The 23,119-nt window shown below is 33.0% G+C and overlaps 1 protein-coding gene across 2 annotated transcripts in view; it reads left to right on the forward strand.

Moving 5' to 3' along the window:
* Nucleotides 1-13,965, forward strand: part of LOC143231290 (DNA-directed RNA polymerase I subunit RPA49-like) — a 74,236-nt gene extending 60,271 nt beyond the window's left edge. For both annotated transcript variants that reach the window (XM_076465850.1, XM_076465843.1), the window contains exons 10-12: nucleotides 11,042-11,132; nucleotides 11,791-11,913; nucleotides 13,693-13,965. In XM_076465850.1, coding sequence (XP_076321965.1) covers nucleotides 11,042-11,132; nucleotides 11,791-11,913; nucleotides 13,693-13,831 — 353 coding nt within the window. In that variant the 3' untranslated portion in view covers nucleotides 13,832-13,965. The remainder of the gene's footprint in view (nucleotides 1-11,041; nucleotides 11,133-11,790; nucleotides 11,914-13,692) is intronic.
* Nucleotides 13,966-23,119: the final 9,154 nt, after the last annotated feature.

Genomic DNA, 23,119 nt, shown 5'->3' on the forward strand with positions numbered 1-23,119 from the left:
TTAAGTTGGAAATGAAAGGAAAAGCTGTATTCAGTTGTAGTAATGTCGTGACTCTAAATAAGTTGGAAATGAAAGGAAAAGCTGTATTCAGTTGTAGTAATGTCGTGACTCTAAATAAGTTTGAAATGAAAGGAAAAGCTGTATTCAGTTGTAGTAATGCCATGACTCTAAGTTTGAAATGAAAGGAAAAGCTGTATTCAGTTGTAGTAATACCATGACTCTAAGTTGGAAATGAAAGGAAAAGCTGTATTCAGTTGCAGTGATGTCATGACTAAATAAGTTGGAAATGAAAGGAAAAGCTGCATTCAGTTGTAGTAATGCCATGACTCTAAATAAGTTGGAAATGAAAGGAAAAGCTGTATTCAGTTGTAGCAATGTCATGACTCTAATTAAGTTGGAAATGAAAGGAAAAGCTGTATTCAGTTGTAGTAATGTCATGTCTCTAATTGTTGGAAATGAAAGGAAAAGCTGTATTCAGTTGTAGCAATGTCATGTCTCTAATAAGTTGGAAATGAAAGGAAAAGCTGTATTCAGTTGTAGTAATGTCATGACTCTAAGTTGGAAATGAAAGGAAAAGCTGTATTCAGTTGTAGTAATGTTATGACTCTAAATAGGTTGGAAATGAAAGGAAAAGCTGTATTCAGTTGTAGCAATGTCATGACTCTAAGTTGAAATGAAAGGAAAAGCTGTATTCAGTTGTAGTAATGTTATGACTCTAAATAGGTTGGAAATGAAAGGAAAAGCTGTATTCAGTTGTAGCAATGTCATGACTCTAAATAAGTTGGAAATGAAAGGAAAAGCTGTATTCAGTTGTAGTAATACCATGACTCTTAAGTTGGAAATGAAAGGAAAAGCTGTATTCAGTTGTAGTAATGTCAAGACTCTAAGTTGGAAATGAAAGGAAAAGCTGTATTCAGTTGTAGTAATGTTATGACTCTAAATAGGTTGGAAATGAAAGGAAAAGCTGTATTCAGTTGTAGCAATGTCATGACTCTAAGTTGGAAATGAAAGGAAAAGCTGTATTCAGTTGTAGTAATGTTATGACTCTAAATAGGTTGGAAATGAAAGGAAAAGCTGTATTCAGTTGTAGCAATGTCATGACTCTAAATAAGTTGAAATGAAAGGAAAAGCTGTATTCAGTTGTAGTAATACCATGACTCTTAAGTTGGAAATGAAAGGAAAAGCTGTATTCAGTTGTAGTAATGTCGTGACTCTAAATAAGTTGGAAATGAAAGGAAAAGCTGTATTCAGTTGTAGTAATGCCATGACTCTAAGTTTGAAATGAAAGGAAAAGCTGTATTCAGTTGTAGTAATGTCGTGACTCTAAATAAGTTGGAAATGAAAGGAAAAGCTGTATTCAGTTGTAGTAATGCCATGACTCTAAGTTGGAAATGAAAGGAAAAGCTGTATTCAGTTGTAGCAATGTCATGACTCTAATTAAGTTGGAAATGAAAGGAAAAGCTGTATTCAGTTGTAGTAATACCATGACTCTAAGTTGGAAATGAAAGGAAAAGCTGTATTCAGTTGTAGTAATGTCGTGACTCTAAATAAGTTGGAAATGAAAGGAAAAGCTGTATTCAGTTGTTGTAATGTCGTGACTCTAAATAAGTTGGAAATGAAAGGAAAAGCTGTATTCAGTTGTAGTAATGCCATGACTCTAAGTTGGAAATGAAAGGAAAAGCTGTATTCAGTTGTAGCAATGTCATGACTCTAATTAAGTTGGAAATGAAAGGAAAAGCTGTATTCAGTTGTAGTAATGCCATGACTCTAAATAAGTTGGAAATGAAAGGAAAAGCTGTATTCAGTTGTAGCAATGTCATGACTCTAATTAAGTTGGAAATGAAAGGAAAAGCTGTATTCAGTTGTAGTAATGTCATGTCTCTAATTGTTGGAAATGAAAGGAAAAGCTGTATTCAGTTGTAGCAATGTCATGTCTCTAATTGTTGGAAATGAAAGGAAAAGCTGTATTCAGTTGTAGTAATGTCATGACTCTAAGTTGGAAATGAAAGGAAAAGCTGTATTCAGTTGTAGTAATGTTATGACTCTAAATAAGTTTGAAATGAAAGGAAAAGCTATATTCAGTTGTAGCAATGTCATGACTCTAATTAAGTTGGAAATGAAAGGAAAAGCTGTATTCAGTTGTAGTAATGCCATGACTCTAAATAAGTTGAAATGAAAGGAAAAGCTGTATTCAGTTGTAGCAATGTCATGACTCTAATTAAGTTGGAAATGAAAGGAAAAGCTGTATTCAGTTGTAGTAATGTCATGTCTCTAATTAAGTTGGAAATGAAAGGAAAAGCTGTATTCAGTTGTAGCAATGTCATGTCTCTAATTAAGTTGGAAATGAAAGGAAAAGCTGTATTCAGTTGTAGTAATGTCATGACTCTAAGTTGGAAATGAAAGGAAAAGCTGTATTCAGTTGTAATAATGCCATGACTCTAAGTTGGAAATTAAAGGAAAAGCTGTATTCAGTTGTAGCAATGTCATGACTCTAAATAAGTTGGAAATGAAAGGAAAAGCTGTATTCAGTTGTAGTAATGTCATGACTCTAAATAAGTTGGAAATGAAAGGAAAAGCTGTATTCAGTTGTAGTAATGTCATGACTCTAAATAAGTTGGAAATGAAAGGAAAAGCTGTATTCAGTTGTAGTAATGCCATGACTCTAAGTTTGAAATGAAAGGAAAAGCTGTATTCAGTTGTAGTAATGTCGTGACTCTAAATAAGTTGGAAATCAAAGGAAAAGCTGTATTCAGTTGTAGTAATACCATGACTCTAAGTTGGAAATGAAAGGAAAAGCTGTATTCAGTTGTAGTAATGTCGTGACTCTAAATAAGTTGGAAATGAAAGGAAAAGCTGTATTCAGTTGTTGTAATGTCATGACTCTAAATAAGTTGGAAATGAAAGGAAAAGCTGTATTCAGTTGTAGTAATACCATGACTCTAAGTTGGAAATGAAAGGAAAAGCTGTATTCAGTTGCAGTAATGTCATGACTAAATAAGTTGGAAATGAAAGGAAAAGCTGCATTCAGTTGTAGTAATGTCATGACTCTAAATAAGTTGGAAATGAAAGGAAAAGCTGTATTCAGTTGTAGCAATGTCATGACTCTAATTGTTGGAAATGAAAGGAAAAGCTGTATTCAGTTGTAGTAATGTCGTGACTCTAAATAAGTTGGAAATGAAAGGAAAAGCTGTATTCAGTTGTAGTAATGTCGTGACTCTAAATAAGTTTGAAATGAAAGGAAAAGCTGTATTCAGTTGTAGTAATGCCATGACTCTAAGTTTGAAATGAAAGGAAAAGCTGTATTCAGTTGTAGTAATACCATGACTCTAAGTTGGAAATGAAAGGAAAAGCTGTATTCAGTTGCAGTGATGTCATGACTAAATAAGTTGGAAATGAAAGGAAAAGCTGCATTCAGTTGTAGTAATGCCATGACTCTAAATAAGTTGGAAATGAAAGGAAAAGCTGTATTCAGTTGTAGCAATGTCATGACTCTAATTAAGTTGGAAATGAAAGGAAAAGCTGTATTCAGTTGTAGTAATGTCATGTCTCTAATTAAGTTGGAAATGAAAGGAAAAGCTGTATTCAGTTGTAGCAATGTCATGTCTCTAATTGTTGGAAATGAAAGGAAAAGCTGTATTCAGTTGTAGTAATGTCATGACTCTAAGTTGGAAATGAAAGGAAAAGCTGTATTCAGTTGTAGTAATGTTATGACTCTAAATAGGTTGGAAATGAAAGGAAAAGCTGTATTCAGTTGTAGCAATGTCATGACTCTAAGTTGGAAATGAAAGGAAAAGCTGTATTCAGTTGTAGTAATGTTATGACTCTAAATAGGTTGGAAATGAAAGGAAAAGCTGTATTCAGTTGTAGCAATGTCATGACTCTAAATAAGTTGGAAATGAAAGGAAAAGCTGTATTCAGTTGTAGTAATACCATGACTCTTAAGTTGGAAATGAAAGGAAAAGCTGTATTCAGTTGTAGTAATGTCGTGACTCTAAATAAGTTGGAAATGAAAGGAAAAGCTGTATTCAGTTGTAGTAATGCCATGACTCTAAGTTTGAAATGAAAGGAAAAGCTGTATTCAGTTGTAGTAATGTCGTGACTCTAAATAAGTTGGAAATGAAAGGAAAAGCTGTATTCAGTTGTAGTAATGTCGTGACTCTAAATAAGTTGGAAATGAAAGGAAAAGCTGTATTCAGTTGTTGTAATGTCGTGACTCTAAATAAGTTGGAAATGAAAGGAAAAGCTGTATTCAGTTGTAGTAATACCATGACTCTAAGTTGGAAATGAAAGGAAAAGCTGTATTCAGTTGCAGTAATGTCATGACTCTAAATAAGTTGGAAATGAAAGGAAAAGCTGTATTCAGTTGTAGTAATGTCGTGACTCTAAATAAGTTTGAAATGAAAGGAAAAGCTGTATTCAGTTGTAGTAATGCCATGACTCTAAGTTTGAAATGAAAGGAAAAGCTGTATTCAGTTGTAGTAATGCCATGACTCTAAGTTGGAAATGAAAGGAAAAGCTGTATTCAGTTGCAGTAATGTCATGACTAAATAAGTTGGAAATGAAAGGAAAAGCTGCATTCAGTTGTAGTAATGCCATGACTCTAAATAAGTTGGAAATGAAAGGAAAAGCTGTATTCAGTTGTAGCAATGTCATGACTCTAATTAAGTTGGAAATGAAAGGAAAAGCTGTATTCAGTTGTAGTAATGTCATGTCTCTAATTGTTGGAAATGAAAGGAAAAGCTGTATTCAGTTGTAGCAATGTCATGTCTCTAATTGTTGGAAATGAAAGGAAAAGCTGTATTCAGTTGTAGTAATGTCATGACTCTAAGTTGGAAATGAAAGGAAAAGCTGTATTCAGTTGTAGTAATGTTATGACTCTAAATAGGTTGGAAATGAAAGGAAAAGCTGTATTCAGTTGTAGCAATGTCATGACTCTAAATAAGTTGGAAATGAAAGGAAAAGCTGTATTCAGTTGTAGTAATGTCATGACTCTAAATAAGTTGGAAATGAAAGGAAAAGCTGTATTCAGTTGTAGTAATGCCATGACTCTAAGTTTGAAATGAAAGGAAAAGCTGTATTCAGTTGTAGTAATGTCGTGACTCTAAATAAGTTGGAAATGAAAGGAAAAGCTGTATTCAGTTGTAGTAATACCATGACTCTAAGTTGGAAATGAAAGGAAAAGCTGTATTCAGTTGTAGTAATGTCGTGACTCTAAATAAGTTGGAAATGAAAGGAAAAGCTGTATTCAGTTGTTGTAATGTCGTGACTCTAAATAAGTTGGAAATGAAAGGAAAAGCTGTATTCAGTTGTAGTAATGCCATGACTCTAAGTTTGAAATGAAAGGAAAAGCTGTATTCAGTTGTAGTAATACCATGACTCTAAGTTGGAAATGAAAGGAAAAGCTGTATTCAGTTGCAGTAATGTCATGACTAAATAAGTTGGAAATGAAAGGAAAAGCTGCATTCAGTTGTAGTAATGCCATGACTCTAAATAAGTTGGAAATGAAAGGAAAAGCTGTATTCAGTTGTAGCAATGTCATGACTCTAATTAAGTTGGAAATGAAAGGAAAAGCTGTATTCAGTTGTAGTAATGTCATGTCTCTAATTGTTGGAAATGAAAGGAAAAGCTGTATTCAGTTGTAGCAATGTCATGTCTCTAATTGTTGGAAATGAAAGGAAAAGCTGTATTCAGTTGTAGTAATGTCATGACTCTAAGTTGAAATGAAAGGAAAAGCTGTATTCAGTTGTAGTAATGTTATGACTCTAAATAGGTTGGAAATGAAAGGAAAAGCTGTATTCAGTTGTAGTAATGCCATGACTCTAAGTTGGAAATGAAAGGAAAAGCTGTATTCAGTTGTAGCAATGTCATGACTCTAATTAAGGTTGGAAATGAAAGGAAAAGCTGTATTCAGTTGTAGTAATGTCATGTCTCTAATTGTTGGAAATGAAAGGAAAAGCTGTATTCAGTTGTAGCAATGTCATGTCTCTAATTGTTGGAAATGAAAGGAAAAGCTGTATTCAGTTGTAGTAATGTCATGACTCTAAGTTGGAAATGAAAGGAAAAGCTGTATTCAGTTGTAGTAATGTTATGACTCTAAATAGGTTGGAAATGAAAGGAAAAGCTGTATTCAGTTGTAGCAATGTCATGACTCTAAATAAGTTGGAAATGAAAGGAAAAGCTGTATTCAGTTGTAGTAATGTCATGACTCTAAATAAGTTGGAAATGAAAGGAAAAGCTGTATTCAGTTGTAGTAATGCCATGACTCTAAGTTTGAAATGAAAGGAAAAGCTGTATTCAGTTGTAGTAATGTCGTGACTCTAAATAAGTTGGAAATGAAAGGAAAAGCTGTATTCAGTTGTAGTAATACCATGACTCTAAGTTGGAAATGAAAGGAAAAGCTGTATTCAGTTGTAGTAATGTCGTGACTCTAAATAAGTTGGAAATGAAAGGAAAAGCTGTATTCAGTTGTTGTAATGTCGCGGACTCTAAATAAGTTGGAAATGAAAGGAAAAGCTGTATTCAGTTGTAGTAATGTCGTGACTCTAAATAAGTTGGAAATGAAAGGAAAAGCTGTATTCAGTTGTAGTAATGCCATGACTCTAAGTTGGAAATGAAAGGAAAAGCTGTATTCAGTTGTAGCAATGTCATGACTCTAATTAAGTTGGAAATGAAAGGAAAAGCTGTATTCAGTTGTAGTAATGTCATGTCTCTAATTGTTGGAAATGAAAGGAAAAGCTGTATTCAGTTGTAGCAATGTCATGTCTCTAATTGTTGGAAATGAAAGGAAAAGCTGTATTCAGTTGTAGTAATGTCATGACTCTAAGTTGGAAATGAAAGGAAAAGCTGTATTCAGTTGTAGTAATGTTATGACTCTAAATAGGTTGGAAATGAAAGGAAAAGCTGTATTCAGTTGTAGCAATGTCATGACTCTAAATAAGTTGGAAATGAAAGGAAAAGCTGTATTCAGTTGTAGTAATGTCATGACTCTAAATAAGTTGGAAATGAAAGGAAAAGCTGTATTCAGTTGTAGTAATGCCATGACTCTAAGTTTGAAATGAAAGGAAAAGCTGTATTCAGTTGTAGTAATGTCGCGGACTCTAAATAAGTTGGAAATGAAAGGAAAAGCTGTATTCAGTTGTAGTAATACCATGACTCTAAGTTGGAAATGAAAGGAAAAGCTGTATTCAGTTGTAGTAATGTCGGACTCTAAATAAGTTGGAAATGAAAGGAAAAGCTGTATTCAGTTGTTGTAATGTCGCGGACTCTAAATAAGTTGGAAATGAAAGGAAAAGCTGTATTCAGTTGTAGTAATGCCATGACTCTAAGTTTGAAATGAAAGGAAAAGCTGTATTCAGTTGTAGTAATACCATGACTCTAAGTTGGAAATGAAAGGAAAAGCTGTATTCAGTTGCAGTAATGTCATGACTAAATAAGTTGGAAATGAAAGGAAAAGCTGCATTCAGTTGTAGTAATGCCATGACTCTAAATAAGTTGGAAATGAAAGGAAAAGCTGTATTCAGTTGTAGCAATGTCATGTCTCTAATTAAGTTGGAAATGAAAGGAAAAGCTGTATTCAGTTGTAGTAATGTCATGACTCTAAGTTGGAAATGAAAGGAAAAGCTGTATTCAGTTGTAGTAATGTTATGACTCTAAATAGGTTGGAAATGAAGGGAAAAGCTGTATTCAGTTGTAGCAATGTCATGACTCTAAATAAGTTGGAAATGAAAGGAAAAGCTGTATTCAGTTGTAGTAATGTCATGACTCTAAATAAGTTGGAAATGAAAGGAAAAGCTGTATTCAGTTGTAGTAATGCCATGACTCTAAGTTTGAAATGAAAGGAAAAGCTGTATTCAGTTGTAGTAATGTCGCGGACTCTAAATAAGTTGGAAATGAAAGGAAAAGCTGTATTCAGTTGTAGTAATACCATGACTCTAAGTTGGAAATGAAAGGAAAAGCTGTATTCAGTTGTAGTAATGTCGCGGACTCTAAATAAGTTGGAAATGAAAGGAAAAGCTGTATTCAGTTGTTGTAATGTCGCGGACTCTAAATAAGTTGGAAATGAAAGGAAAAGCTGTATTCAGTTGTAGTAATGCCATGACTCTAAGTTTGAAATGAAAGGAAAAGCTGTATTCAGTTGTAGTAATACCATGACTCTAAGTTGGAAATGAAAGGAAAAGCTGTATTCAGTTGCAGTAATGTCATGACTAAATAAGTTGGAAATGAAAGGAAAAGCTGCATTCAGTTGTAGTAATGCCATGACTCTAAATAAGTTGGAAATGAAAGGAAAAGCTGTATTCAGTTGTAGCAATGTCATGACTCTAATTAAGTTGGAAATGAAAGGAAAAGCTGTATTCAGTTGTAGTAATGTCATGTCTCTAATTAAGTTGGAAGTGAAAGGAAAAGCTGTATTCAGTTGTAGCAATGTCATGTCTCTAATTGTTGGAAATGAAAGGAAAAGCTGTATTCAGTTGTAGTAATGTCATGACCTAAGTTGAAATGAAAGGAAAAGCTGTATTCAGTTGTAGTAATGTTATGACTCTAAATAGGTTGGAAATGAAAGGAAAAGCTGTATTCAGTTGTAGTAATGCCATGACTCTAAGTTGGAAATGAAAGGAAAAGCTGTATTCAGTTGTAGCAATGTCATGACTCTAATTGTTGGAAATGAAAGGAAAAGCTGTATTCAGTTGTAGTAATGTCATGTCTCTAATTGTTGGAAATGAAAGGAAAAGCTGTATTCAGTTGTAGCAATGTCATGTCTCTAATTGTTGGAAATGAAAGGAAAAGCTGTATTCAGTTGTAGTAATGTCATGACTCTAAGTTGGAAATGAAAGGAAAAGCTGTATTCAGTTGTAGTAATGTTATGACTCTAAATAGGTTGGAAATGAAAGGAAAAGCTGTATTCAGTTGTAGCAATGTCATGACTCTAAATAAGTTGGAAATGAAAGGAAAAGCTGTATTCAGTTGTAGTAATGTCATGACTCTAAATAAGTTGGAAATGAAAGGAAAAGCTGTATTCAGTTGTAGTAATGCCATGACTCTAAGTTTGAAATGAAAGGAAAAGCTGTATTCAGTTGTAGTAATGTCGTGACTCTAAATAAGTTGGAAATGAAAGGAAAAGCTGTATTCAGTTGTAGTAATACCATGACTCTAAGTTGGAAATGAAAGGAAAAGCTGTATTCAGTTGTAGTAATGTCGCGGACTCTAAATAAGTTGGAAATGAAAGGAAAAGCTGTATTCAGTTGTTGTAATGTCGTGACTCTAAATAAGTTGGAAATGAAAGGAAAAGCTGTATTCAGTTGTAGTAATGCCATGACTCTAAGTTGAAATGAAAGGAAAAGCTGTATTCAGTTGTAGCAATGTCATGACTCTAATTAAGTTGGAAATGAAAGGAAAAGCTGTATTCAGTTGTAGTAATGCCATGACTCTAAATAAGTTGGAAATGAAAGGAAAAGCTGTATTCAGTTGTAGCAATGTCATGACTCTAATTAAGTTGGAAATGAAAGGAAAAGCTGTATTCAGTTGTAGTAATGTCATGTCTCTAATTGTTGGAAATGAAAGGAAAAGCTGTATTCAGTTGTAGCAATGTCATGTCTCTAATTAAGTTGGAAATGAAAGGAAAAGCTGTATTCAGTTGTAGTAATGTCATGACTCTAAGTTGGAAATGAAAGGAAAAGCTGTATTCAGTTGTAGTAATGTTATGACTCTAAATAAGTTTGAAATGAAAGGAAAAGCTATATTCAGTTGTAGTAATGTTATGACTCTAAATAAGTTTGAAATGAAAGGAAAAGCTATATTCAGTTGTAGCAATGTCATGACTCTAAATAAGTTGGAAATGAAAGGAAAAGCTGTATTCAGTTGTAGTAATGTTATGACTCTAAATAAGTTGGAAATGAAAGGAAAAGCTGTATTCAGTTGTAGCAATGTCATGTCTCTAATTAAGTTGGAAATGAAAGGAAAAGCTGTATAAATACAATTATTTCCCACATTGTAAACCTTGTAAAGTATATAGAAAAACTGATTAACCCTATTAGAAGCCTAGTGGAGAGGAGAGAATGCTGTTTGGTATGCATATCCTATTGTGTTATTACACATTGTCTTTAATTTGTATTGAATATGAATACATATATTTATACAGTTTGAAAAAATTATATATAGATAGAAATACTAGCCAACATGCAACATTCTAGTATAGTTCAATAGTCCCTCCTATCAAATGTGTACAGGCTCCTCATATAATAACGTGGTATATATATATGTATATATTACAGGCATATGCATAGTGATCATACATGCAGGACTGCTTTCAATGATACCAGGACCAACAGTTATTCCAAGCTGCATGAAGCTAATACGTAGTTTTTCTAACAGACCATCATTGGCTAACTATGCATTTCATTAAACTCAACTGTTTAAAATTCCTACTTTACAGATTTATGTCTATGATGGACTAAAAAAAAAAGACTTAAAATGCCAGATTATTAAGAATTATTAATTTAAACAGTAGAAATAGAGATTTTCAAATAATTACAAGATAGATAAAGTGAAAATGAAATTGCAGAAAACAAATAAAAACACGATTTAAGGTTTGAAATATAGTGTTGACATTATTTCCACAATCTATATTTAGAACTTTCCTAAATATTACACCTTTCTGACATGCAATCAAAATCGAAATTTTTAGCTTGAGGAAATATTGACAGTACCTTGTCTCAAACCTTGAAACTTGTTTGTTTCCCTGTTTTAAACTACTTGTATTATTTCTGTAAGCTTTTCAAGATTCACATATTCCCTTTTTAAATTAATACTTTTTCATAATGCGGCTTGTAATATCAGGAAAAGGCTGTAGAGAAAGTTGAGTATTTGTAGATATTTCACAGTTTTGATGGAATATCTAACTGGTCTGGAAAGATGTTTTCACATAATTTATTGGTCAAGTTTATGAATGTTTTTAACAGTGTACGATAAAAGTGTATGTCAGAGTTTTGGAAATAATATTTTTATTTTAATTTATATGATATCTTTTTTGTTCTTTATTACACAGATCCCTTACCAACAGTTCCTGAACCATTTAAAAATCACTTGCTCAATAATTTTACACTGAAATCAGAAAACGAACATGGAACTACATTCAGGTAAGTGGAGAGGTTAACTGCATTTTTGATATGTAAAAGTAAGCACATACAGCACATGCATGTTGGATAAACAATGTGCTTCATTACTGGAATAAATTTAATGGAATTGGACATTATAGGAAGGGTGTAATTAACAAGTGCAAACCAGAATAATAGTCCATCAAGGATAACAAAATAAGATAAAAAATCACAAGCTAACTAAAAGAAAAACATTTTTTTTCATGATTTTACTCATTTTGTAGCTGTTATGGTTTCTAAATACAAACAGTTTTAATTCTTATAACTTTCTGTTGTGTGAAATGATAAAAAAAAACACACTGGGAATTGAACGTAATTAAGGTAAGTTATTAGTTCCAGTAGTGGTTCAGTTTTCTTTATCAAAAAAGGTATTTTTAATAGAAATTTTGTAACTTATGTCTCACAAAAAATTGAGTTGCAGTTCATCCTTCTATTAAAATGGGTCAACATTTTTTGCAACATTTAGATAGAAATGAACTTATAATGTTTCTTTTCCTCCTGGTTTTAGAGTGAAAAAAATTGTACTTAAATACTATTAACATAAAAGGCCAAAACAGATGCAGTATGTCACATCGGCAGTTAACAAAATAAAATCTTTACTAATTCATCATATTGTTTCAATTATTTACTTTGATTTTAGATCTTTCCCACAGCGTATGAAAGATAAAACTATTGCATATGCTATGGTAGTTGCGTTGTTGGTGGATGGCTTCTCTATTGACTTTAGTGATGTGCACCCTGACTTTAAAATTCATATGAGCAGGTAAATAATCACATAATTTAGTTTATATCATAGTGTTGATGTTCACCATCACTGTATGTTTCTATGAACAGGTAAATAATCTCAGAATTTAGTTTATTTCACAAACTGTTAGGCTATTTGTTGACTAAATCATAACATTTTCTGTATTGGTAAGCCCTGTCCCTTGATTACAGCTCTGTTATTGTAGTTTGTTCAATAAGAAAGTTTTGTTTCATGTAACAATGTGTTGAGGTATTTGTTGACTAAATAATAACATTTTCTGTATTGGTAAACACAGGTCCTGATTGCAGCTCTGTTATTGTAGTTTGTTTAATAAGAAAGTTTTGTTTCATGTAACAATATATTGAGGTATTTGTTGACTAAATAATAACATTTTTTGTATTCGTAAACACAGGCTCTTGATTACAGCTCTGTTATTGTAGTTTGTTCAATAAGAAAGTTTTGTTTCATGTAACAATATATTGAGGTATTTGTTGACTAAATAATAACATTTTCTGTATTGGTAAGAACAGGCTCTTGATTACAACTCTGTTATTGTAGTTTGTTCAATAAGAAAGTTTTGTTTCATGTAACAATATATTGAGGTATTTGTTGACTAAATAATAACATTTTCTGTATTGGTAAGAACAGGCTCTTGATTACAGCTCTGTTATTGTAGTTTGTTCAATAAGAAAGTTTTGTTTCATGTAACAATGTGTTGAGGTATTTGTTGACTAAATCATAACTTTTTCTGTATTGGTAAACACAGGTTCTGATTACAGATCTGTTATTGTAGTTTGTTTAATAAGAAAGTTTTGTTTCATGTAACAATATATTGAGGTATTTGTTGACTAAATAATAACATTTTTTGTATTCGTAAACACAGGCTCTTGATTACAGCTCTGTTATTGTAGTTTGTTCAATTAGAAAGTTTTGTTTCATGTAACAATATATTGAGGTATTTGTTGACTAAATAATAACATTTTCTGTATTGGTAAGAACAGGCTCTTGATTACAACTCTGTTATTGTAGTTTGTTCAATAAGAAAGTTTTGTTTCATGTAACAATATATTGAGGTATTTGTTGACTAAATAATAACATTTTCTGTATTGGTAAGAACAGGCTCTTGATTACAGCTCTGTTATTGTAGTTTGTTCAATAAGAAAGTTTTGTTTCATGTAACAATATATTGAGGTATTTGTTGACTAAATAATAACATTTTCTGTATTGGTAAGCACAGGCCCTTGATTACAGCTCTGTTATTGTAGTTTGTTCAATAAGAAAGTTTTGTTTCATGTAACAATGTGTTGAGGTATTTGTTGACTAAATCATAACATTTTCTGTATTGGTAAACACAGGTTCTGATTACAGATCTGTTATTGTAGTTTGTTTAATAAGAAAGTTTTGTTTCATGTAACAATGTGTTGAGGTATTTGTTGACTAAATCATAACATTTTCTGTATTGGTAAGCCCTGTCCCTTGATTACAGCTCTGTTATTGTATTTTGTTCAATGTGAAAGGTTTGGTTCACGTTACAAACTGTTAGGATACTTGTTGACTAAATCATAACATTTTGTATATTGTTGAGCAGTGGCCCCTTTTTACAGTTCTGTTATTGTGTTTTGTTTAGTATGAAAGTATTGATTGTTGTTTAGGAACATTTGATGTATCTATCTTTGAATATTAGTTACTAAAAGGTTAAGTTAATTTCAAGTTCTTACTTTGAATATTAAATTTTAACATGTATGATATGAGTACGTTAGTAAAATAAGGTTGTAATTAATATTTCTTGTAACTCAGGCTCATCACAATTGCCTCAGTTCTGGGTTGTCATATACAATCATCTAAAAACTTGTCAACAGGAACACCCACTAAAACAGCAGTTCTCACTATTCCATTATACACACCAGGAGATAAGCCAAGGTCTAAACGGACATAAAAACTAGAAGCATTAATTTGGAAAACAAGATCTAATCTGTTAAAAATGTTACTAGATACATTTTTTGTATGTTAGTGACTTTAGACTATGCATGTTTGTTGAGAATAAACCAATAAATTTATTTCTAATAAAAATCTACAGTGTGAGTGTTTTATATTTTTATCAAAACAATTATAATAATTGAGAAAATTTTTCTCAACCCAAACCAGCCATTTTTTCCCCATATATTTTTCTCTATAAGTGGGTTTTTTCATCATCACTAATTAGTATGAACTCACCGTAATAAAGTCTTTAAATTTGATTTATGCAAAAATCTATGATATTTTCATACTTTATATTCTTACAATAAATTACAAGCTATAATCTTACTGACATTAACATACCTAGTTTAACTAAAACACTGTTCTCATAACCTCAGATATTATGTAAAGATGTTGGACCATCACTGTTAGTACTACATTATATTCTTACAATAAATCACAAAATATAAACTTACTGAGACTAACTTTATATTGTTGATAATTAAAACATTGTTCTCATCATCTTGGATATTATGTAAAATGTAGGATCATCACTGTTAGTACTACATTATATTCTTACAATAAATCACAAAATATAAACCTACTAAGACTAACTTTATATAGTTGATAATTAAAACTGTTCTCCATTTAAAAAAATACTTGGTTGTTTTATTTTACTATGCACTCGTTTCTTCTCATTTGAAACACTACTGGGTTTTTACATTGTACAAGTTACTCCTTTCCATCCATTCTAAACACTACTGGGTTGTTTTACTTCACAAGTTACTCCTTTCTCTCATTTTAAAACACTACTGGGTTGTTTTATTTCACACGTTTCTCCTTTCTTTCCATTAAAACACTACTGGGTTGTTTTATTTCACACGTTTCTCCTTTCTTTCCATTAAAACACTACTGGGTTGTTTTATTGCACAAATTACTTCTTTCTCTCCATTGTAAACAATACTGGTTTGTTTTGCTTTACAAGTTACTACCTTATCTCAAATTAAAACACAACTGTGTTGTTTTACTATACAAGTTACTCTTTTCTCTCTATTTAAAATACTATTACACTATTTTATTTAACAAGTTACTCCTTTCTTTCCATTCAAAATACTATTGCGTTATTTCATTTCACACATTACTCCACTTAAAACACTACTAGGTTGTTTTATTTCACAAGTTACACATTTCTCTCCCTTTATAATACCAGTGGGTTTCATTTTCACAAGTTACTCCTTTCTCAACATTTAAAACACTACTGGTCTGTTTTATTTCACAAGATACTCCTTTCTCAACATTTAAAACACTACTGGGTTGTTTTATTTCACAAGCTACTCCTTTCTCTCCATTTTACACAATTCTGGACTGTTTTATTTCACATGTTACTCCTTTCTCAACATTTAAAACACTACTGGTCTGTTTTATTTCACATGATATCTCCTTTCTAAACATTTAAAACACTACTGGGTTGTTTTATTTCACAAGCTACTCCTTTCTCTCCATTTTACACAATTCTGGACTGTTTTATTTCACATGTTACTCCTTTTTCAACATTTAAAACACTACTGGGTTGTTTTATTTCACAAGCTACTCCTTTCTCTCCATTTTACACAATTCTGGACTGTTTTATTTCACATGTTACTCCTTTCTCAACATTTAAAACACTACTGGTCTGTTTTATTTCACAAGATACTCCTTTCTTAACATTTAAAACACTACTGGGTTGTTTTATTTCACAAGCTACTCCTTTCTCTCCATTTTAAACAATTCTGGACTGTTTTATTTCACATGTTACTCCTTTCTCAACATTTAAAACACTACTGGTCTGTTTTATTTCACAAGATACTCCTTTCTCAACATTTAAAACACTACTGGGTTGTTTTATTTCACAAGCTACTCCTTTCTCTCCATTTTAAACAATTCTGGACTGTTTTATATCACATGTTACTCCTTTCTCAACATTTAAAACACTACTGGTCTGTTTTATTTCACAAGATACTCCTTTCTCAACATTTAAAACACTACTGGGTTGTTTTATTTCACAAGCTACTCCTTTCTCTCCATTTTAAACAATTCTGGACTGTTTTATATCACATGTTACTCCTTTCTCAACATTTAAAACACTACTGGTCTGTTTTATTTCACAAGATACTCCTTTCTCAACATTTAAAACACTACTGGGTTGTTTTATTTCACAAGCTACTCCTTTCTCTCCATTTTAAACAATTCTGGACTGTTTTATTTCACATGTTACTCCTTTCTCAACATTTAAAACACTACTGGTCTGTTTTATTTCACAAGATACTCCTTTCTTAACATTTAAAACACTGCAGGGTTTTATTTCACATGTTACTCCTTTCTCAACATTTAAAACACTACTGGTCTGTTTTATTTCACAAGATACTCCTTTCTTAACATTTAAAATACTGCAGGGTTTTATTTCACGTTACTCCTTTCTCAACATTTAAAACACTACTGGACTATTTTATTTCACAAGTCACTCCTTTCTCTTCATTTAAAAATCTACTTGGTTTTGTTATTTGACAAGTCATTCAAAACAAGATCAAACTTCTGAAGTTAGACCTTGAAAATTTGTATAATTAAAGCAAACTATAAAATGTCTATAACATTCATTTATGCCTTTTGTTAATTAGTGGCAACATATTATTTTTTCAAAAGTCTGAAATACTTTTGTTTTAGAAATCTGAAGAACAATTAGCTACATCCCAGGTTTGTTATCATACCTTGGTGATTCAAATAACACTATTCTGTGTTTTTTAACTGACTATACAAATGCCAGATGTTACTGTATCTCAGTACAGCTGGCGTGGGTATTAACACTTTTAATGATACGCAGTGAACAATGTTTCGACTTTCCTAGGTCATCTTCAGAAGGTCAAAATGTTATTTTCTATTTATTAATAAAAGTATTATTACCCATACCAGTCATTCTGAGATATATATTTATTTCAAATGGGTTTTTCATCACCAAAAATGTATCAGTACTGTGTTTTCAGGTTGTAATGGTTAGACTTTATATGGCTGTATACAAATAAATGACCAAGCTATATCTGGGATTTTTGTTGCTTTCTCAAAAGTTCTTGTCCATCGAGATGCACAATTATCACTGCATTGTCTCTGTCTGCTATCCATGATTTAAAAATTCAGTGAATGGGTGAAATAAACTGATGGTATATTATGCTGCTGACTTGGGCGATCTAGCAGATGGTAAGGTGAAAAGTGGAAAAACATATCTAGTCCAAAACCTTACAGCAACAGATGTAAAAAACTCACTTCACAGTAGCAGGAGAGGATATCTGGCTGTATATAAGCAGGAAAACAACCAACACCAGATCTACCAGGAACTGATATCCAGCCAGTAGTAAGAAGAAGGACTGCAAAGCTGGAATGCATCTCAGTCCAAAAGCTAGAGCACTGGGCATTTGTCATCCAGTCCACAGTAGGTGGAGGAAGATTAACCAGCACATATGTCACGACTTAATTAGCTGGACCATGTTCAACACAGATTCACTGAGCTTCTACAAACAGGAAATAGTCTCAGCCTGAGGAGCAAACTGCAATTATCTATCTATGTACATATGTGTATGACATGAGGGAGTGCTTCAACCAAAACTTGGCAACATCTTAAATTGACCAGCAGGTTCATAGTAGGAAGGGCATTACACCATTAAAAAAAAAAAAAATGGACATAATGTGATAAACAGAAATAGGGTCTGATGCAACAACAATAACCAGACTGCAGCTGGAATTGTGTATCAGGTCTGCAGTAAGAAGTTCTACATGTCACTGTCCTACTCTCAACTGAGTGGTGTGATTCACCTCTCAGGAATACAAGCATTCATAATCCACAATCCCAGCAGCTAAGAACTGGTAAGTGGTAAGGACTCTCATACTGCACAAGAAGAAAGAGAAAAAAACATGTTGAAGAGTCTGGAGGAGTACAGTGGAAAGAGTGCAATAGATTATTAGAACTACAATGTCAACAGGGTCATTCAGTCAGCAATTGTACATCAGGTTCACAGTAGGAAGAGACTTAATGTCACAGAGCAGCAGAGATGATCAGCAATCTCTTCCTGCTTTAATCATGTTAGTCCATGAGTGTACAGTCCATGACAAACATATTTATAAAGCAAATACCCCATCTCTTGGGTGTGCATAATCTAAACCTGCAATGAAATTATTAAGTTGTAGAAAACAGAAAAACACAACTAACAATAAGTGGAATATACATCAAATACACTGTAACAAGAGCAACCTATTCCAAAGGTTAACCACCCTGTTAGAAAAATGAAACTGTATTAGCTGAACATCACTCCTACCTTGCCAAAATTAATACTTGTGTCCCCTATTGCTGCTATTTTCACTGCTGAATATCAAAAAAGATGACTCATCAACATTATCAGTTACCTTTACAATCTTAAACATCTCAATCAAATTTCCCCGAAATTTTCAAGATAAAATAGATTGAGAGATTTTAACCTTTCCTCATATGACAATCCCTCCATCCCAGGCACCATTTCAGCAACCCTTTCCAACAATTCAACATCTTCCCCAAGGTAAGCAGTCCAAGAATGAACACAACACTCCAAATGTGGTCCAACCAGCAACATGTACAATAAAATTATGACCTCTTTAGTCTTATAATCAATATTTTTGTAGAAACAACTTAAACCCCTATTTGCCCTATCACTAGCAACAGCACACTGTTTAGATGGTATAATGGTTGGTCAGTTTTTTAAGCCAAGATCCTTTCTTTCAAGGCATTCTTAAGGTTATTGCCACCCAAAACATACTTATAATTCAAGTTGATACCCAGATGCATCATCTTATAATTAAAACTCATCTACTATTTATTCACCCAACTCACTAAATGATCTAAATACTTTTGAAAATCATCAGCATCCTCTTCACACCCACCATCACCTAAGACCTTAATATCATATGCACATTTAAGTAATTTATTCACCATTCCTTCATCTCTGTTATTAATTTAAATGAAAAAGAGGAATGCTCTTAAGGTACGTTGCTTACAATATTAATCCAGTTTGACTGAACTGCATCTATAACAACCCTCTGTTTTCTTCCATCCAGCCAGTCTTCTACCTAATTAGTTAATTTATTTCCCTCACACATACAGAGATAAGTTTCTTTTCAAGCTTTTTATGTGGCACTTTGTCAAATGCTTTCAGAGAATCAGATAGACCAAATCTATACACCCCAATTTACACAAGCAGTAACATTTTCAAAGCATGTCAAAATATTTGTAAGGCAAGATTTTCCCTTAGTGAAAAACTAATAGGCCTATAATTACTTGGACAATTTCTAATACCTCCATTCAAAACAGGAGTGCATTAGCTAATTTCCAATCTGTTGGTACTTGTCTACTATCCAAGGATTTGTGAAAAACTGTGGCAAGTAGCTCACACATCTAATCCTTGACCTCCTTTCAACCTTTGAGAAAATATCTAGTTGAGGAATCTTATTCTTTAAGCCTTCCAATTTTATTTTGATAAGCTATGTCATTGTCTTGTTCAACTTTGTTTTTATCTATCAATTCCTCAAGATGAAGAATAGTATTTAAGTTTTCATTAGTAAAACTGAAGAAAAAGTAGAATTTAACAACCCAGTTTTTTCATAATCATCAGATACAAGTTTTTCTTTATCATCCATCAAAAGGTCATTTCCATTTAACTGTTTGTTTACTCCTAATAGACTTTGAAAAATTCTTCCTGTTAATTTCTTTGTTTTCAGCCAAATTTTTTTACATCATTCTGGATGCCCTAATTTCCTGTTTGACCAACTTTCTCAATCTTCTACGATACCAGTCAATTTAACCTGAATTTTTCTTGCTTTTCTTTAATTTTATCTCTTATACCCTTTGTAACTCAACCTGGATTTTTACTTGCAGTTACCCTTTTCTTTCTGTCAGGAATATATTTGTTTTGAATAATGAATTTTTTTTCCTTAAAAATTTCCCACATTTGCTCAGTGTCTTCAAATAACTCAGCTGTCTAATACACAACAGATAATTCTTGTTGCATCCATTCAAAATTTGCTTTTTTGAAACTTGGAAGCAAAATATCATTATTCCTAATTTCCATATGCAGCTAAACATCATACCTAATACAGGAATGATCATTTGTACCTTGGCATTCCCCAATTTCCACCCTCTCAACCATTTATCTATTAGACACTGACAATATATCTAAAATAGCATTATGTCTAGTAGGTTCCTTCATCAATTAATTAAGAAATAAATCTTGAAGAGTTTACAGAAACTTTTGTCTGCTTTCTTCCATCCAGCCAATCTTCTATCTAATTAGTTAATTTATCCCCTCACACCCATAGAGACAAGTTTCTTTACAAGCATTTTATACGGCACTTTGTCAAATGCTTGCTGAAAGTCAGATAGACCAAATCTACATAAACAGTAACGTTTTCAAAGAATGTCAAAAGACTTTCAAGGCAAGATTTCCCTTGGTGAACCAATGACTATCGAATAAAAATTTTAACTTTATCAAATAACTGTGCAAAACATCTTTAAACAGACTTTTGAAACTTTTCCTGCAACTGACATAAGACTTGTTGGTTTATAATTACTGGGACAATTTTTATCACATCCCATGAAAAGAGGACATGCATTTACTAACTTCCAATCATTCTGGTACCAACCCACTATTTAAGGACTGACAAAAATAGTGTTAAGTAGCTCATATATCCAAAACTGTTGGGGAAACATGATCTCACCCAGAAGCCTTATTGGGTTTTAATCTGCTCAGAATTAATGCAGTCATCCTGTTTCCATTTATCAATTGAAGATGTGGAATATTGCTTGAAGCTTCATTACTAAAAACTGGATATAATTACCCAGCCATTTCATAATCATCAGACTCAAGCCCTCCTTTATCATCCCTCAAGGGTTCTATTACCATTTTAACTCTTAATGTACTTAAAGAAATCCTTATTGATTATTTTCAGCCAACCTTTTCTCACACATCCCTTTTTAATGCCCTAATTTCACCTTTTTTTACCTTCTAAATATCCTGTCATGCTAGTCAATTTAAATTTCTTAAATTTATTATGCTTTTCTTTGATTTTACCTCTTAAAACTCTTTGTAGTTGGTTGGTTGGTTGATTTGCTGTTTTGTGGCACAAAGCAGCTGGGCTATCTGCACCAAACATCCAGTAAAAAAGTAAAGTAAATTTAGTAAAATTCAAAAAAGGAAATTAAAGTAAAACAAAATAAAGTTTAAAAAACAAACAGCATAAAACCAATGTTTACATCTAGTCTACAATGTTAAGAGAAAACTACAGTAATACAACTTATAAAGGACTTTCTATAGCATAATTGTAATTATCATAACTCACCAGGAAGACTAACAGGTAAGTACAAAAACCACCGTCAGTCACCTGAAGGTCTAGTCCTGGTTCAGAGTTATTTGACGTTATGGCCATTTTCAAAAGTAAAGTAATAAAAGTTTTAAAAGTGGTTTGGTTTATTTTGAATTTCGTGCAAAGCTTCTCAAGGGCTATCTGCACTAGCCATCCATAATTTTTCAGTGTGATACTAGAAGGAAGGCAACTAGTCATCACCACTCACTTCCAACTCTTGGGCTACTGTTTTACCAAGGAATAGTGGGATTGACCGTCATTTTATAATGCCCCCACGGCTGAAAGGGCAAGCATGTTTGGTGCAACTGGGATTCGAACCCACAACTCTCAAATTAGAGTCAAACCCTAATCCGACCTGGACATGCGGGCCTGGTTTTAAAAGACGTGTAGCAAAATTATAATAATAACTTGCCAGGTTGACTAACAGGTCGTTCAAACAGCAGCGTTAGTCACCTGAAGATGGTCTTTCCAGTCCTGGTTGCGAGTTATTTAATGTTATGGTCAGTTTCCAATTTCAAATTGAACTAGATGAACTGTAATTTTTAAAAGGGAACCACATTAAAAAAGGTGTAATGTATAAATTAAAAAAACTTAAATGGTATTAAAAAGATAAATGGCCTTTAAAAAACTAAAACATTACCAAGGTGGACAGTGCCACCATCACCAATAACATTGTCTAACATTATGGACAAACCTTGGGACAAAACATGTTTAAAATGGTTGTAACAAGTTGAGAGTTGTAACAACGGCAAGAAAGTAAAATGTGGCTTATTGTGATCTGAGTGTTACACAAACTACACACTGGTGCATCAGTTCCAAATTAAAGAAAACGATGAGTTAAAAAACTGTGACCAATGCGTAGTCCAGTCAGAACAACTTCTTTCCAATATAGGGTTTTATTTGGAAAAGCTTGTTTTTCACGTTGCTCACTCCAAGTCAACTGCCAGTTGGCATGGAGCCAAGCCTTAAATACAGGACCATAGACCTTGTATGGGACAGGCACTGCTGTGATAATGCCATAGACTTATCTGCAGTGTCGGCAAGCTCGTTCCCGCAAATACCAACGTGGCCTGGTATTCAGAAAAACTGGATAGAAGTAGATGTTAAAGAGAAATGAGCCAGTCGGTTTTGAATATTGGCAAGAACAGGGTGTGGACAAACGTGAAGCAATTCCAGGGCCAGTAGAGAACTGAGTCAGTATAAATAGTGCAGTTGGAGTACTTATCTTCAAGGTGATCCACGGCAAGAGAAATGGCGTACAGTTCAGTAGTGAACACAGACTCTAAAGAGGGGATTCTGCACAACCACAACAAACCGTGGCAAAGCCCACACAGTCACCTGATTTCAATCCATCTGTATAAATAGGAATGGAAAGATGGTTGAAAGATGTTCTGCAAGTAAAAGATGGTACTTCCAATCAGGAGTATCTGCTTTCCTCAGAGGTTACTTTTGGGGAATGTAATTAGTCATGGTGGGATAAGCTGACCAGTAGATACAGCAATGTTATCAAAGAGAAGCAGAAGGTAGATGGAGCAGCATGTCATAGTGTACATCATCAGGTTCAACTGATGTACTGCCAGACCGATGAAGGGGGCCAGTTTGAGTTCCATCAGTGTAAAGGGACAATTATAGTAATAGAGACAATCAGCTCAAAAGGAAAGAGGTGATTACTCTGCCTGAGTCTTGATGGCTAAGAAGGTGGAAGAAGAAGCAGAAGTGCTAAATACCAGGGGGGATAGAATTATATTCTCCACTATCCTTTTGAGTCTTGTTCCATATGACTTTGGAACTGGTAATAGAAGATATGCCAATTGTGAACTTAAGCCAAGATTCCCTCTGGCTTTGATGTCCTACC

The sequence above is a fragment of the Tachypleus tridentatus genome, chromosome 1 (genome assembly GCF_004210375.1).
Source record: "Tachypleus tridentatus isolate NWPU-2018 chromosome 1, ASM421037v1, whole genome shotgun sequence".
NCBI lineage: Eukaryota > Metazoa > Arthropoda > Merostomata > Xiphosura > Limulidae > Tachypleus > Tachypleus tridentatus.